Source organism: Podarcis raffonei, chromosome 9 (assembly GCF_027172205.1).
Source record: "Podarcis raffonei isolate rPodRaf1 chromosome 9, rPodRaf1.pri, whole genome shotgun sequence".
In the NCBI taxonomy this organism is placed as follows: Eukaryota; Metazoa; Chordata; class Lepidosauria; order Squamata; family Lacertidae; genus Podarcis; species Podarcis raffonei.
The window spans coordinates 2,904,288-2,919,114 of record NC_070610.1 but is presented as its reverse complement, the minus strand read 5'-3'; the positions used below and the strand labels follow the sequence as shown (position 1 = coordinate 2,919,114).

General features: G+C 46.0%; 1 protein-coding gene across 4 annotated transcripts; it reads right to left on the bottom strand.

Moving 5' to 3' along the window:
• Positions 1–122: 122 nt before the first annotated feature.
• Positions 123–12,161, bottom strand: NECAP1 (NECAP endocytosis associated 1). 4 transcript variants are annotated; one of them, XM_053402542.1, is made up of 8 exons: positions 11,977–12,161; positions 7,322–7,422; positions 5,165–5,269; positions 3,834–3,915; positions 2,433–2,541; positions 2,154–2,340; positions 871–976; positions 123–229 (listed from the first exon to the last, which is right to left on the bottom strand). In XM_053402542.1, exons 1-8 carry the CDS (start codon positions 12,144–12,146, stop codon positions 181–183), a joined length of 909 nt encoding a protein of 302 aa, XP_053258517.1. In that variant the 5' UTR covers positions 12,147–12,161; the 3' UTR covers positions 123–180. The 4 variants fall into 4 exon arrangements, with proteins under 4 accessions (XP_053258517.1, XP_053258516.1, XP_053258518.1 ...); XM_053402541.1 differs by having other exon boundaries at positions 123–224; XM_053402543.1 differs by having other exon boundaries at positions 123–224; positions 11,894–12,040.
• Positions 12,162–14,827: the final 2,666 nt, after the last annotated feature.

Sequence of the window (14,827 nt, the reverse complement as noted above, 5' to 3'; positions counted from 1 at the left end):
TCTGCAGTTCTGTTGCACGAGAGAAAAACTGAACAAATCAATGCAAATGGGAAACATAAACAAAAGGAGGAAGATTGTCCAGAAGTCAAGTTTTGACTGAAGAGCCAAGGACATCATCTCACTTCAGGCGCCTTGAGTCTCTGTCATTGGTCCATTCCTACGTCACCAACTCAGATTCTTTCAGAATTGGACCCAATTGGGTGCCTGGGGCGATTGGCTGGGAACTGTGCTGGGGAGAAGAAAGGAAGAGCAGTGTTAATGAGGAAAGTGGCAGCCTCTGGTGCTGGTTCAAGGGGCTGTTCGGGCCTCCAGGGCTCTGCCCCCCCCCTCTCGACTTCTGCCTCTCCCTCAGCAGCTGCTCCAATCCAAGGGAATGGTGGGCAAAGGAGGAGGCAAAGTTGCATTCCTAGGTCCAGGCTGCTTTAGGAAGAGGCATACAGTGGTATTCAATTGAGTTTTACTCCAAGCAGTCCCACTGAAATGAATGGACAGGGCTAAGGCCACTAATTTATATGGGTCTACTCTGAGTAAAACTTAGTTGAATGCCATCCATTAAATTCCAACAAAAACCTGTAGCACCCATGTGCCCAAAAGGAGGAGGCTGGTGAGTTAGCTGACCTGGTTGTCTCTTAGTCTAGGAAGCAGTGAAATTGCCTTATTGTTTATTAAAGCTCTACAGTTTCTACTTAAGATTTTTTTAGAAGCTGGATTGCTTGCCAGTGTTTGTTAAATATATATCAGGGCAAGTAGATCTGGCTTTAACACTTCCAGAAGTGTCCTTCAGTTGCCTTGTAACCCATCTCTGGCATGTGCACCTCTCATGATCTCCCTGGGCCAATGCCCTCCCCCCCCCCTTTTCACAAGGGTTACCTGGACGCAGTGTTGAAGTCTCCCCAGAGGTCTGTGGTGGCTGGGACCACAGCAGGCGCAGGCACCTTTGAAACAGGAGGTGTTAAATCGAAGTCTAGCAGGATATCTGGGAGTCAAAAGAGGGAAATGCTTATTTATTAAACTTCTATAAAAGAACCTGCACAGGATTCCTATTGTGGTCTTTTTCCTAGCTCCTGATGAGGGCCATATATGGGAATGTAAATTGCCTCAATTCTCAGTAACCTGGGTGGAGAAAGAGCAATAACCACACACACCCAACCCAACAACACTTTGGTTGGCAATTTGTTTGGGGGGGGGGGGAATCTAGCATTGCTATTATGAGGAAAAATACTGTCACTTCTTGGGGCAACATCTAAAAAGGCACACAGGAACAGTGCACCCCTGTGAAGGGGGACAACATCTGCTAGCAGCCAGACAAGGCTTTGCCTCTCACTTCCTGGTGCATGCAGAAGGTTTGCTTTTCTCCAGCTTTTACATGATGATCCAACATCCCATAGATCAAGTCTCTTGGCCCTCAGTAGCTGGTGATGATGTAAGGAGCAAGGTATTCAGAGAAACTGCAACTGCATCTATCTAGGAGCTGTAGCTCAGTGGCGTTGATTCTCAGGTAGGACTAGGAAAGACCCCTGCTTGGACCCAAGAAAAATCATTGTCAATCAGCAGAGACAATATTGAGCTACATAAACATTGGCATAAAGGGCTTCCTACGATCAAATGATTACCTCCAAAGGACAGATATTCCAAGCAGAAATCAGAGAGGAGACTATGGAGTAGTGAAATTTCCATAAGGCGGCAGGAATTTGTAAGAGTCACACAATTACACACCTTCTTTTAAAAAATCATTTACTACACTCTCAAAGTAGTTTACGTCCTGGTTCCCGAGCAGCCTTCCATCCAAACAGCTTACAATATCTGCTTTGATTAAGACACAGTATTGCACTAAGTGCATTCAGACCATTCACTGGGTCTCCCCCCCCCCAAATATAAACCAGCATCTTTCTTCCACATTAGCTCTGTTGGATATGGCTTTTTAAAAGGACACTTCGTAGAAATGACTACTCTCCACTCCAGAGACCCAGACCTACCCATATCCTAGATCTGTGACCCATGTTATTTGATAGCAATCTTGCATCTGCCACCGACTGTACACACAGCAGGGAGTTACAACCAATTCTGGCTTCTTGGAACGTGTATTTGTATGATACGGCCAGGTGAGGAAATGAGCTTGCTACATGCACCTTTACAAACTATGTGACAGTTACCTGCGTTGCCCACATTGCTGGATTTCAGCACCGGCGGCGGTGTAACATGATTGGAAATAGCAGTTGAGGAAGGAGGTGGCATGGGAGGAGGTACAATTTTGCCCCCAGGAGGTGGCGGGAGCAGGCTTAGTCCCCCTGATCCAGCTGGACGTGGCTTGGCTGACCCACTTTTCTTCGTTGGCATGTTCTGTGAAGAGAGAGACAGTATCAAGGCACACAACTCACACTAGCAGCAGCTTACCAGAGCACGTCAAGAAATAAGACCTATGAGATCCTCACCCCAATGTTCAATTTAATTGTCTGTCCTTCCTTAAACCCTAGGTCAAGCTTGGGACGGCTGTCAATTTCCTGGGACTCCTTGGAGATTTCCGTCTCTTGTTTCACCCACCTACATTGTGGAGTGGGCAACAAAGACAAACAAATTAACAAAAGAGGAGGAACGATTAATTGCAGAGATGAGGAAAAATGATTGCAAGGAAAAGCCCAAGAAGGATTCTCTAGTAAGTACTCTGGCACTTTGGTTTCCTGCCCCATAAGTACTTGCCACTCCTTCAAATATGTTCCTATTTTACAGACATCTGCATCACATTCCCCCCCCCAACGAGTACAGGGATGGTTTACTTAAGTTTGCTTTGTTTAATCCACACAATCCTATGCTTGGGTTAAGCCCACTTTCAGGTCCAACATTCTAGGCTGTACACTTTACAAGCTCTTCATGCTAAAGAAGCCAGCTAATCCTAACAGCCTCAACTAATACATTCGTCTGAATGGCGTCTGAATTTTTAATCAGGATACAAGAGTGTCAAGAGGCAAAGCAAAGTTCTGCTACTAGTATATTGTTGATAGATAATGAGGCGTCTGACTGAGCTTGCCCAGGGAAGGTGCTCCTGGAAGGACCAAGTAAAGTGTCTTATTTCCTAAAGACTGTAGGGGCTGAGATCAGAAGGTCTGTATGAGAGAAGATGCTCCAGCAAATATAAAAGGGCCAAGTTATTCAGTGACCTGAACTGGGCCCTGCAGCACACCAGAAGCCATGGCAGGATCAGCAATAGTTTAGTTTAATATATTCCTGGGGACCCACCTCAAATGGGTAGCTAAATTTTATGCTACTGAAGATTCCACCAATCTTAAAGGGCAGTCTCAATAGAGGATATTAGGCGATCTGAAAAGCAACAAGGCGGCAGAAAAGGCACCATCAAATGTTCTCCTGGTGCTCAGCAGCTTCGACACTTTCTGTTAGCTCCTACTTAGCTTTCCAAGAAGGAAAGTGTCCTTCTTGAAGTGTGACTCTCTACAGTCCCCCAGGGCCAAGGCTGCAACTCAGCAGCAGACCACATGCTTTAAATGTGACAACTGTATGCAAGTCTGGGCATCTCTGGTTAAAATGGAGGGCTGGAAAAGAGTCTCTCTGCCCTAAATCCTTGAAGGGGACTGTGCTGCAAGTCACAGTAGACCAGAATCTCTCAATCTTGGGTCCCTAGATATTGTTGGACTAAAACTCCCATCATTCCTAGCCAGTCAAGGATGATGACTGTCACTCAAGAACATCTGGGGAGCCAAGGCTGAGAAACAATGCAGTAGACAATAACAAACTGGATGGACCAGTCCTCGGGACGCAAATGTTCAGTGGGAAAGAAGTTACCAGAGAATCAAAGTCCCAGGGCACAGCGGAAAACTTACTTGAAGTGATCCTGCAAGGAAACATTGAAGTCAAACGCATCTCCCCGGTCTCCAAAGCCAATGCCAATGAAAGCGCTTCGCCCTGACAAGGGAGGTGGAGAAACCAGTCAGCAGAAGGGATGAGGACAAAGGTTCAGACCACTCATCCTTGCTACTAGACTGTCTTGGGAGAATCAGGCATGAGGGGGCACAGCAACACATCACCAGCATTTGCAAATATATTTGAAGCTACAGGCTGCCTTTTGCTAAGTTCTCCTTTCAATGGGATCCCTTTTATCATGCCTCAATTTACAGCCTTAATATATTAAGCCAGAGAATTTCAACACAGACAAATTTGAGGGTTCTCCATGTAGCAAGGAATTAACATCTGTACAAATATAAGAGGGACACCTAGCTTGCCAGTAGTACATGTGAGAAGAATCTAGAGGGTCTTAGTAGACCACAAGCATAATGCATCAAAAGTGTGATGGAGCAGCAAAAAAAGCTAATGCTATTCTAGGCTGTATCAACAGAAGTATACTGTCCAGATCAAGGGAGGTAACAGTGCCACTCTTTTCTGCCTTGGTCAAACTACAACTGGAATACTGTGTCCACAATTTAAGAAGGATATTGACAAGCTAAAACATTTGCAGAGGAGGGTGACCAAGATGATTGGGGGTCTTATGAAGAACGGTTGAGGGAGCTGGGCATTGTAAGAGGAGATTGAGAGGCGATATGAGAGCCATCTTCAAATATCTAAATAATGTCACATGGAAGATGCAGCATGCTTGTTTTCTCCTGCTCTGGAGGGGAGGACCCGAACCAATGGCTTCAAGTTAAAAGAAAGGAGATTCTGACCAAACATCAGGAATAATTTTCTGATGGTAAGAGCTCTTTGACAGTGGAATGGACTCCCTCAGAAGGTTGCGGACTCTCCTTCTTTGGAGGTTTTAAAGCAGAATTTGGGTGATCGTCTGTCCTGGATGCTTTAGCTGAGATTCCTGCACTGCAGGGGGTTGGACTAGACAATCCTTCAGGGGTCCCTTCCAACTCTACAATTCTATGATTGTAAGAATAGTCATTTTAGATCATGCTTCCTAGGTGGCAACAGAACAGAAGGGAGCCTTAGGCCTAGGTTTGTTGGGCCCTATACAGTAGCTCAGGACTTGCCAACCTGGTGCCCTCCAGATGCTATTGGAGCATAACTCCTATAAGCTCCAGTCAATGGTCAGGGTGATGTAGAACTGTTGTAGGAGAGCATCAGATTGTTGTGCTCCTACTCCCAAGAACTACTTCATCATTCAGCCACACCACAGTTCAATTAAGGAGTAATAAACCCTTAATTCTCTCACCATTCCCATCCTGAATCCGGATGACAAAGTACCGACTGGAATCAGTCACAGTCTCCACAGCAATGCCAGGATATTGATCTATTGGAGCCTGAGCAAAAAGCTCCCCTAAGGATACAGAAGAGACCACTTTCAAGACCCAAACAGATTTATCACTACAAGCAAACTAGAGACACTATATTCTTTGTTCAAAGGAACAACCAACTTATTCAGCATCAAACACCATGAAGCAGTCTTTATCATTTTCATAAAAATCAAAGAGTACAACACAGTAAATTGCTGCATTGTCAGTCATACAGTATCTGAAGACTTCCAAACATTTTGAGTTTGCTTTCAAATCATAATCTATCCAACACCAGTTACACTAGCTTTTACTGCTAAACCTTAGCTCACAAATTAGATATTGCAAATAAATTTTAATTCTGCTCAGTGTGTGCATTTCAGTAAGCCCATTTACTAATAGTCTTCTAGTACCATGGGTTCACCATTTCCTTGGTTAATATACTATATTTTTCCATGTATAACACGCCCCCATGTATAAGACGACCGCTATTTTTGGGAGCCTAAAATGAGGAAATAAAAAAATTAAGTTGTTGAGCTATTTTTGGCAAATTGCAAAAACAGTTGTTGAGCTGAGCTACTGAGCTGTATAAAACAACCCCCAATCTATCACTAAAAAATTTCAGAAAAAAGGGTCTTATACATGGAAAAATACGGTACTTCACTCTCAAAATGATTATGAAAATCAACACATGTAGATTTTGCTTAAGTCATAGCTTTAATGCTTGCAGTATCTCATTTTCAAGAAACAATTCCTGGCATACCTGAACTGGTGCGGTACCTTGATGTTCATCAACAATTTGCATACAATAAAAAACGTTACATATTTGAGAAAAATGCTACATTCTCTGCCACCTTGAATTACAACATGGATTCTAATGGCATCTTCTTCAACTCTGATTTAACATGAGTAACAAAGTGATACAATTGTGCATAAAAACTGTGCCGAGATATGGATGTTAATGACTGATCTTGCTTTTGGGTGACAGTCAAGTAGGTTTTCCTCAGAGCAGACCAACTGAAATTAATAAACCCAGCTTAGCCATGTGGATTCATGTTAATGGGTCCACACTGAGTAGGACTGAGTTGACCATCACTTAGCCTGTAGCTGATCATCATCTCTGTTTGTTTCACCTTACATGTGTTTTGGTTACAATTGTAATATGCCCAAGTGTGCACACTGCCATCATAACTAGCACAGCTAAGGATACAAAAGCCCCATGGATAATCTAAACTAAGATACAACAGAGGGCTTAACACCACAGGGCGGGCGTGGAGAACCTTTGGCTCTCCAGGTGTTGCTGAACTACAATTCTCATCTGCCCTGGCTACTGGCCAGGCTAAGTCTTGCCAAGGCAGATGGATCTTGTAGATCAGCATATTTGGAGGGCTCAAAGGTTCCCCAACACTGCCACAGAGGCTGGGGGGAAAAATACAACAGAACAGAGTGATAAGCAGCAACAAAAATTTAGGCCAGAAAATTTTCATAAGATAAAGGTAACTCCTCCAAGGAGAAGGGAACATGTTTTGATGAAAACACACTATCAGTAATATCGCCTTCCCGTATGAAATTCTGTCTAACGTACACATTGTTGCAAAGCAATCACACACACACACCGAATACACTTTAGCCAATGAATGCATTCCTATGTATACTTTTCCCTGGTATATGCATTTTTGTACACATTACTTGGCTAGAAAGCTGCTCTGCAAAATTTGGAGAAGTGCAACCAGCAACCACAGAGCCGTTATGTATTGACACACTTTTCCACAGATTTAGTATGTAGGCAAACCTCCCCACACTAATCATGTGGCAAATTGAGCGTCTGTATTCCCCACAACATCTTTAAGAGCAGAACTAATCTGAAGCAACACCAAGTGAGGCGCTACATAAAAAACCATGCAGGGCAATATCACCTACAGGAGTGAAGACAAAGGAAAATGACGCTGGACTGGATATGTACACACTGACAGAAATTAAGCGGAGCAGTCTCATGACAAAGAAGTCTGAGAAGTATTTGAATCCACCCCAACCAGAGTACAGAACCTGGGCAACCACGACTTCAGGACTACATAATGCCCACCCTGGGATTTCCTCACCTGAAACTTTGTCCTCTAGTTTTATATATGCAACTTTGCCTTTAGAGGTAATGCGGAGGCGTCCTGTCCAGTCCGGCTGGTCCAGTTTCCAGTCAGAAGCCCTGCAGGGTAAACAAAGAGGGAGATATTTGCTGAGAAGAAACCCCCGCCAGCCGCCCACGCCCTGGGGCTTCCCCTGCTGATTTCACCACAATCCTGGGTCCCGGCAGATTTAGCTTAACCTCCCTTGCGGCCAAGGGCACAAGGCGCTAACTCACAAGCAGCATTTTTGTCTTTAGATGCTCCAGGACAGAATGCGGCCAGGGAGTATCCCACCTTGTTCCTTCACCATCAATATTATCCTGCTTCTCAGCCTGCTGCTGAACAGAATTCATAATTAGGATGAAAGCTATTCTGATTTTTATTAGACGTTGTTTGAGGCTACTCTTATTTCAATAGGAACTAACTGCACCATCACCAACACAACGTTTATACAGGAACTAAAAGCTACGTGTAGCACAAAAGGAAAAGGAGACCGACCTTGCCTGCTCAAAGTGGAATGTAGACAAAAACAAAGAGGGGAAACACCTTGTGGAAAGATGATACTATCATAAGGACATAGGAAGAGCCAGCATCACGTACTCACAGCGGCTGAACAGTTGCCCGTGCAAAGCCAGCAAGTGGGCACAAGAGGAGTCCTCTCCCCTGCAGTGGATTCCAGCAACTGGGACTCAGAATCATTGCTGCCTCCAGCTGTAGAGGCAGAGCAGAGCCATCCTGGCCAGGAGCCAGAGACAGCCCACTCCTTCATCCTCTTATAAAGCCACCCAAGCTAGTGGCAGTGACTGCCTTCTGTGGGAGCGAGTGCCATAGTTTAACTATGGGCTATGTGAAGAAGTATCACAAGAAAGTGTTGCGAGGAACCTCAGATCCCCACTCAGCGGGCGACCTTGGGCCAGGCTAGCATCTCTCTGGCTAATCCAACTCACTGATATTTATCTGTGGGACCACCATGACTCACATGAGCCCACACCTGCCAAGATCAAAGGTTCTATCTATAGAGAAAAGGTGGAGGAGGTCCCGCATGGGGTCCTTCTGTATGGCGACATCAATTATGTGGAATTCCTGTAGGCTCACCCTTCTAGATCTAAGAGGTATTAAGAGCGTATTGGCATGCTTTGATGTTTTATTGGTATTTTGATCATGAGCTACTTGGGTTGGGCTGTGCATTTTAACAGTGAAGTGGTGGCGGTGTGGTCTAAACCACTGAGCCTCGTGGGCTTGCCGATCGGAGGGTTGGAGGTTTGAATCTGCTTTACAGTGGTGAGCTCCCATTGCTCTGTGCCAGCTTCTGCCAGCCTAGCAGTTCGAAAGCATACCAGTGCAAGTAGATAGTTACTGCTGCGGCGGGAAGATAAACGGCATTTCTGTGCGCTCTGGCTTCTGTCACAGTGTTGCGTTGTGCCAGAAGTGGTTTAGTCATGCTGGCCACATGACCCAGAAAGCTGTCTGTGGACAAACACCAGATCCTTCGGCCTGAAGCGAGATGAGCACCACATGACATAGTCACCTTTGAATGGATTTAACCATCCAGGGGTCCTTTACCTTTTACCTACCTACATTTTAACAGTATTTTTTCCACATAATGAGGTCAATATGTCCCAGAGACAAATCTACAGAGAATCCAAAGTTGTTGTTGTTGTTGTTTAAACTACCCCACCCATCTGGCTGGGTTTCCCCAGCCACTCTGGGCGGCTCCCAACAGAATATTAAAAACATGATAAAATATCAAATATTAAAAACTTCCCTAAACATGTGAGACAGTGTGAAACAGTCTCTTCACAGATACAACTGTGGCCTTCCTAGAAAGATTTCTCTGAATACACACTTTCAAACCACTTCCAGGAGTCTGTGACATCTGAAGAGGAACTGAGCCACCCACCAGACGCATCTTAAACAGTCAGTCCTCAAAAGCATTGAAAAAATGCTCAACTGCTGAGCTGACCTTTGAAAAGCTTTCAAATCTAACAAGGTTCTTCTGTAGGCAACAGCTTTCAAAAAAGAAACATCAGCTAGCATATTCTCCTGTGTGACCAGGCAGGGTTCCTTATCATCTGGATGCTCAGGGTTTCCTGAGGAGGTTGTGAAATTGGCTCAGTAGGCAGGTGCAGACTTCAAAACTTTTACAAGCAACAGCCAAGGACATGTAGTAAACTTTTAGTGGAGCAAATCTGTTTGGTGAAGAAATGCAAAAGTTTCCAAGGAATCTGAATCCATGGGTGGATTTTGCTCGTGCTTGGGGGGCAGAGGGGTGGAACTTTTTGGAAATAGTGCAAATGTGCAATTCTCACTTTCTGGTGAAAACTCAACTTTCTTTACTGATCATGAAAATGTATATAACCTGGCATTTAGAATTGGGTATTTGATATATCTATGAGATTTAAAATCAGTAATACATTTGTGTGTGTCCCCCCCCCCAAATTTTTTTTTACAAATATATCAGTGTTAGAGATGGGATCCTAAAGGGTATCTGAGTTTTAGACCACTAGAAAGGCAGGGACTGTGGGTAAGGGCAGGGATGATGTTTGAAAGTGATACCAACCAAAATGTAATCAACTAAACAATGTTTTATTTTGAAGTGTGATCCAGTCATTGAAATGTTTTCATTGCTTTTCATTTAGTGGATATATATTATTTGTATTTTAACTTATTGAACACTGCTTTGGTAGGTTTTGACCGTGAAGCTGTTTATAAATCTGCAAATAAAAAAAGTACTGGGGATCAGAAACAGAACACTGACCTCTCCAGTTTTGTGCAGAAAAAGAGTACTGTATATTGAAAGAAAAGGCCCAGGAAATAAACGCACCTATAATGTAATTAAGAAGTAGCGTAAGTAATTGTGAGCGAGCGCCATTGAAATAACTGGGAATTGCATGTAAGAGTAAGTGCTGAGTGGGTAACAGTACAGACAGTTAGCTATCCTGGCCCCAAATGTATTTACATCCTGGTCTATATCAGTAAATGGCATATCCTTGAAAATACTACTAACATGACTCGCTTTTATTTCCCCCCAATTACCCTGGAGCTTTCACAGTTCCTGATTCTGAACTTCTACTATGGGATTCACTCCAGAGGCATTTCAGCCCTGAATTTGGGGAGATGCAGAGCCTAATGGAAGCCACGCTAATGGAAATCAATGACTCCTCTGATTGTTCTGTTCCTTGAACAAGTAACTGGGCTCCAAACCATTTTAAACTAACAGCGTGTGCCTACGCAGGGAGATGTCAGCAGAAAAACAAGTGTAATTGCTTAGCAGTTATCCACATTCCCATCCTCTCTGCTCATCTAACCAGCGTGGTCAGCGCTGATGCACAATCTGGAAGATAATCCAGCTCCCTTTGTGACTGTTAGTGACGAGAGGAAAAGGGGAAGAGTGGATTTGTCACTAATGAGAACCGGGATAGGATGACTCAGAGAACACACGTACTGCAAAGGAACAGAGATGGGGGAAGGGGAAAGAGAATTGCAGAAGAAAATGATGTTCCAGAAGCCAACACCAGCAGAAATCCACCTGTGCAGCTAAACACTGAACAGTGGAGAAGCAAGTCTGAGGAAGCGACGCTCTCCATTTTAACATCCCTGTGGGAATGACACACACAGAGACCCAGCAGATGTCACACAACTCCCTTTTGCGCTCCTACAAGGGGGAAAAACGCAACAGAGGAAAGGTTGCCTGTCAGATGAAGGCTGGTGAGGGGCAAACCAAGGGAAATCCATGCAGCAGAGCTTCTCCTGAACTGGGAAGAATTCAACCCCAGATTGATCTACGACAGGCCTTTCAATTTAAAAACATTAATAACAATGTGTTTGTCTGATTTTAATGTTTACTGATTTTACAGGTCTTTAAAAAATATAAATGCATTTATATAAAGGCACACTATTTTAATGTCAGCCTCTCTGGTGTCATTAAAAGAATGAGTTAAGCGTCATTTAAAAGCAGGGCGTGTAAAGTGTGGAACGCGGGCAGAGGATCAGAGGAAGAAAAAAAGGCGCTACATCTCTAAGGAAGGTTTAGCAAGGGAGGCAGAGGCGGAGTACTAAGGACAGCAGGTGCAGGCGAGAAGAAATGGATCACGACCGCCTTACGTAAGAGGCTCCCCCAGAAGTTGCATTGGGTCGCCATTTACCTACTCCCTGAGTAAATGGACCACTGCCACTTAGAGAAGTCTGCAGAGAACGCTGTGCAGTTGCTGCTCCTACTGTCATGGTTGCTATTAACGCAAAATGAGGAGGAAAATTAAAATGTGTTTTTTAAAAATAAAATAAAAAGCCTCAAATGAATTCCAACCTCAGCCACCCTGCAAGCTCTAATCGTCGTCTCCTTCTTCCCACTGGGTAATAACTCTCTCTCTCTCTGCATGTCTCATATAGATACAGGTGCGCTGAATGAATCCCCCCTGCGAGGGCGGGCGCCTGGCCCTCAGCTCCGCGGGGAAGAGCCGCGTGTGAGCCCGTGTGCCCGAGGGAGCACTTCGCGGCCCCCGGCCCGCCTCCCCCTCCCGCCCGGCCCCGGCCCCGGCCCGCCTCTCCTGCCTGTATCCCCGGTTCGAGGCCCTCGGCGGGATCCTGTAGACGCTGATGTCGGGCTTCACGCACAGCACCGACTCGTACTCCACCTCGGGCGCCGCCGCCGCCGCCGCCATCCTCGCGACTCTGGGACGCGGAGCGGGAGGGAGGGAGGGAGGGCGGCAGCCCCGCGCGCTTCCAGCGCCGCCTTTGATTGGGGCAGCGGCGCGGGCGAGGGGACGCGGCCTATCACGTTCGCCGAAGCCCTGGCGGGCGCCATCTTAACCCCTGGCGCACTCTTACGCAACCAGGCCGGCCATATTGCGCAGTCACGACCCGCCGAGGGCGCCATCTTGGATTTCTGGGCGGGGGGAGGTTCGGCCGCCTCGCGGCGTAGACTTATCAAGGGGTAGAGTCGCATAAGTCGCCAACTCCCGGGTTCTTTAAAGATCTTTTCCCCACCTCGGGGAGATGTTCCAGACAGACAGAATTGCACCCTTCCGGCTCGGCTCGCGCTCAGCGCCACGACGTCCGCTGCTTTATAGCTGCCACTCAGGACGCAGCACTTGATGGCAAGCGGAGAGCGGTCTCCCCAGCTCGGGCTGCCGCAATGGATCCCTTTCCGCCTTTAAGGAGCCCCAGACTCGCCGCTGTTTCCTGGCCCGGGCGCGCCAGCTGAGGGGCGTCTCAGGCGGGCTGCTCTGCAGGCGACATTTCCCGAGCGCCTCTGAATTGCACCGTTTACAAACCACGCAATCTTGAGATAAGAAGCTGTATTGGCATTTAAAAAAAAGCTTTACAACTTTTTTAAAACCCCACACATTTTTTTCACCCAAGAAAGCCTGGCTTCTTTTTGCTGCTGCCTTTTGCTTTGGAGAGGGCGCGTTGCAATTCAGTCACAATTGTGTGTTTAAAATCCTGGGTATATGTATATGCCTCTCTCTCTCTCTTTTTTATTTTTTTACAAGGGACAGGGCGAAAGGAACCAAAAAGCTCTGCCTTCAGCCCCTTGTATGCGTTTCTCTATTTTCTTATCTCTGTGTCTTTCTACTCGGCGGCGGCGATTAAGTTGGGCTGCTGAAGTCACGCAGGGAGCCATCTTTCGCCCTGGCAGCAAAGTTTGGGCTCATAAACAGCTTAGACCGAACCCCCCAACTGGGAAAGGCTGGACCACAGTTTTTTAAGTTTTCCCGAGACGAAACTGAGAGCTGCCCTTGGAAAATAATGAAGTTCAAGATTTTAGCCTGGCTGTGATTGTTCTCCCTGAGCCCCCCAACCTCTTACCTGCCACAACCCCCTCAGCACACGACGCGTGCCACTCTTGGGCAGTCGGGGGTATTTCTTTAAAAACGTTTAATTACATCACCATCATATTATTTCTACCCACCCCAATATAAAGCTAGCATTAGAAATCGGAAGGATTCCCTTTTCTTTGCTGCCGGCTGGATTTTCATCAGAAAAACCTCACTTCAGAAGGAACCTGAGAGTTTCACCCCCAGAGTTTCTGTCTCTAACAGAGTATTATTGCTTCTATAAAAATATCAAACCAAAGTGGTGGTTTTGAGTTTCAGTCATCGGCAGGTGGGATTGGGCTTGTCTGTATCACTAAACTATTGCATAAAATACTGTGTATGCCTTTCATTTCCAAATAAGGGTAATTGCATAGTGACCAACACCACATCTGTGAGCTTCTCTGCATATTATTTCGTGTTTCAGCTAATATCATTTGAACTCCTGTTAACATTCAGCTATGTGTGTGGAAATTGGCTCCATCTTACTCCAAAAACAACCAAGAAGTATGCCACAAATAGTTTAAATGCTATTTTTATTGTGTTTAAACAGATGTGACCAACATAACAGTTTTCTCTATAAGTATAATTTAAGTGGGGAGGAACCCCCAGGGAATTTTTTACCCCCAACAGTTTGTCTTCTGTGGACAATCTGGACTCCAAGTTTTTTCTTTGGGGGGGGCACTTATTTGTTTGCAGGCGGGTCTTCTGCCTATCATGATAATGGTGGCAGCGGCAGCAGCAGCAGTGAGCAGAATTTTGAGCCACCCGCTTGAATTTAACAGTTCTGCAATCTTAATTGTGCCAAGCCCATTCCCAACACACACACACACACACACACACCCCGTGTCCAGGGCAGGAGCAGCATAATTCAGATTGTGGTGTGAGGTCAAGCTGATGGCCCACATCATTGATGAATCATCCATCCCCTTTCTGAGACAGGCAGCCTCCCCTTTTGCTGGCAGCACCGATGGCTGAGCAGCACTGCAGAACACAGCTGTGCACCCAGACTCTCGGTGTCACTCACTGTCTTAATTAAGTCACTCCTGACCTTTGCACATTGAGTCTAGGGGTGGCATCATTAAGATGGCGGTGCATGAGCACATGGGCCGGAGCTATACTTAGCTCCACTACCAGTTTGCTCCCCACCCACCCAAGGCCTGCTTGACAGGCCAGCCAGGCTGGCAGCATCTCTTCAGTAGCAGCAGGGAACCTGCGTGGCCCTGCAGATGATGCTGGACTCCCAACTCCCAGCAGCCTTGCCAGCGTGGCCAGTGGTCAAGAGTAGGGGAGTTGTAGCCCAGCCCACAGGTTAGCCATCCCTGCATTAGGGATTGCAGATGCATGTTTTAGGATGCACACTTTCGTTGAGGGACAGGGGACAAGGTTGGCCAAGCCTGATGAGTCTTACTGCCCCCGCCATATGCACACAAACACGTCCAAACTCCCTCCAAGTCATCATTTCAGGGTTAAGACTGGCAACTTGGGTTTCTGTTTTGTTTCTTTAAATGGGAGTGGAAAGCAGACTGTGGTTATCTCCCAAGAGACCTCTCTGCATTTCAAAACTAAAGCAGAACTAAAGCTGCCTTTCATTAAGTCCATCATTACTGACCCTTCACATGGAGGAATACAGTGGTACCTCAGGTTACAGATGCTTCGGGTTACAGACTCC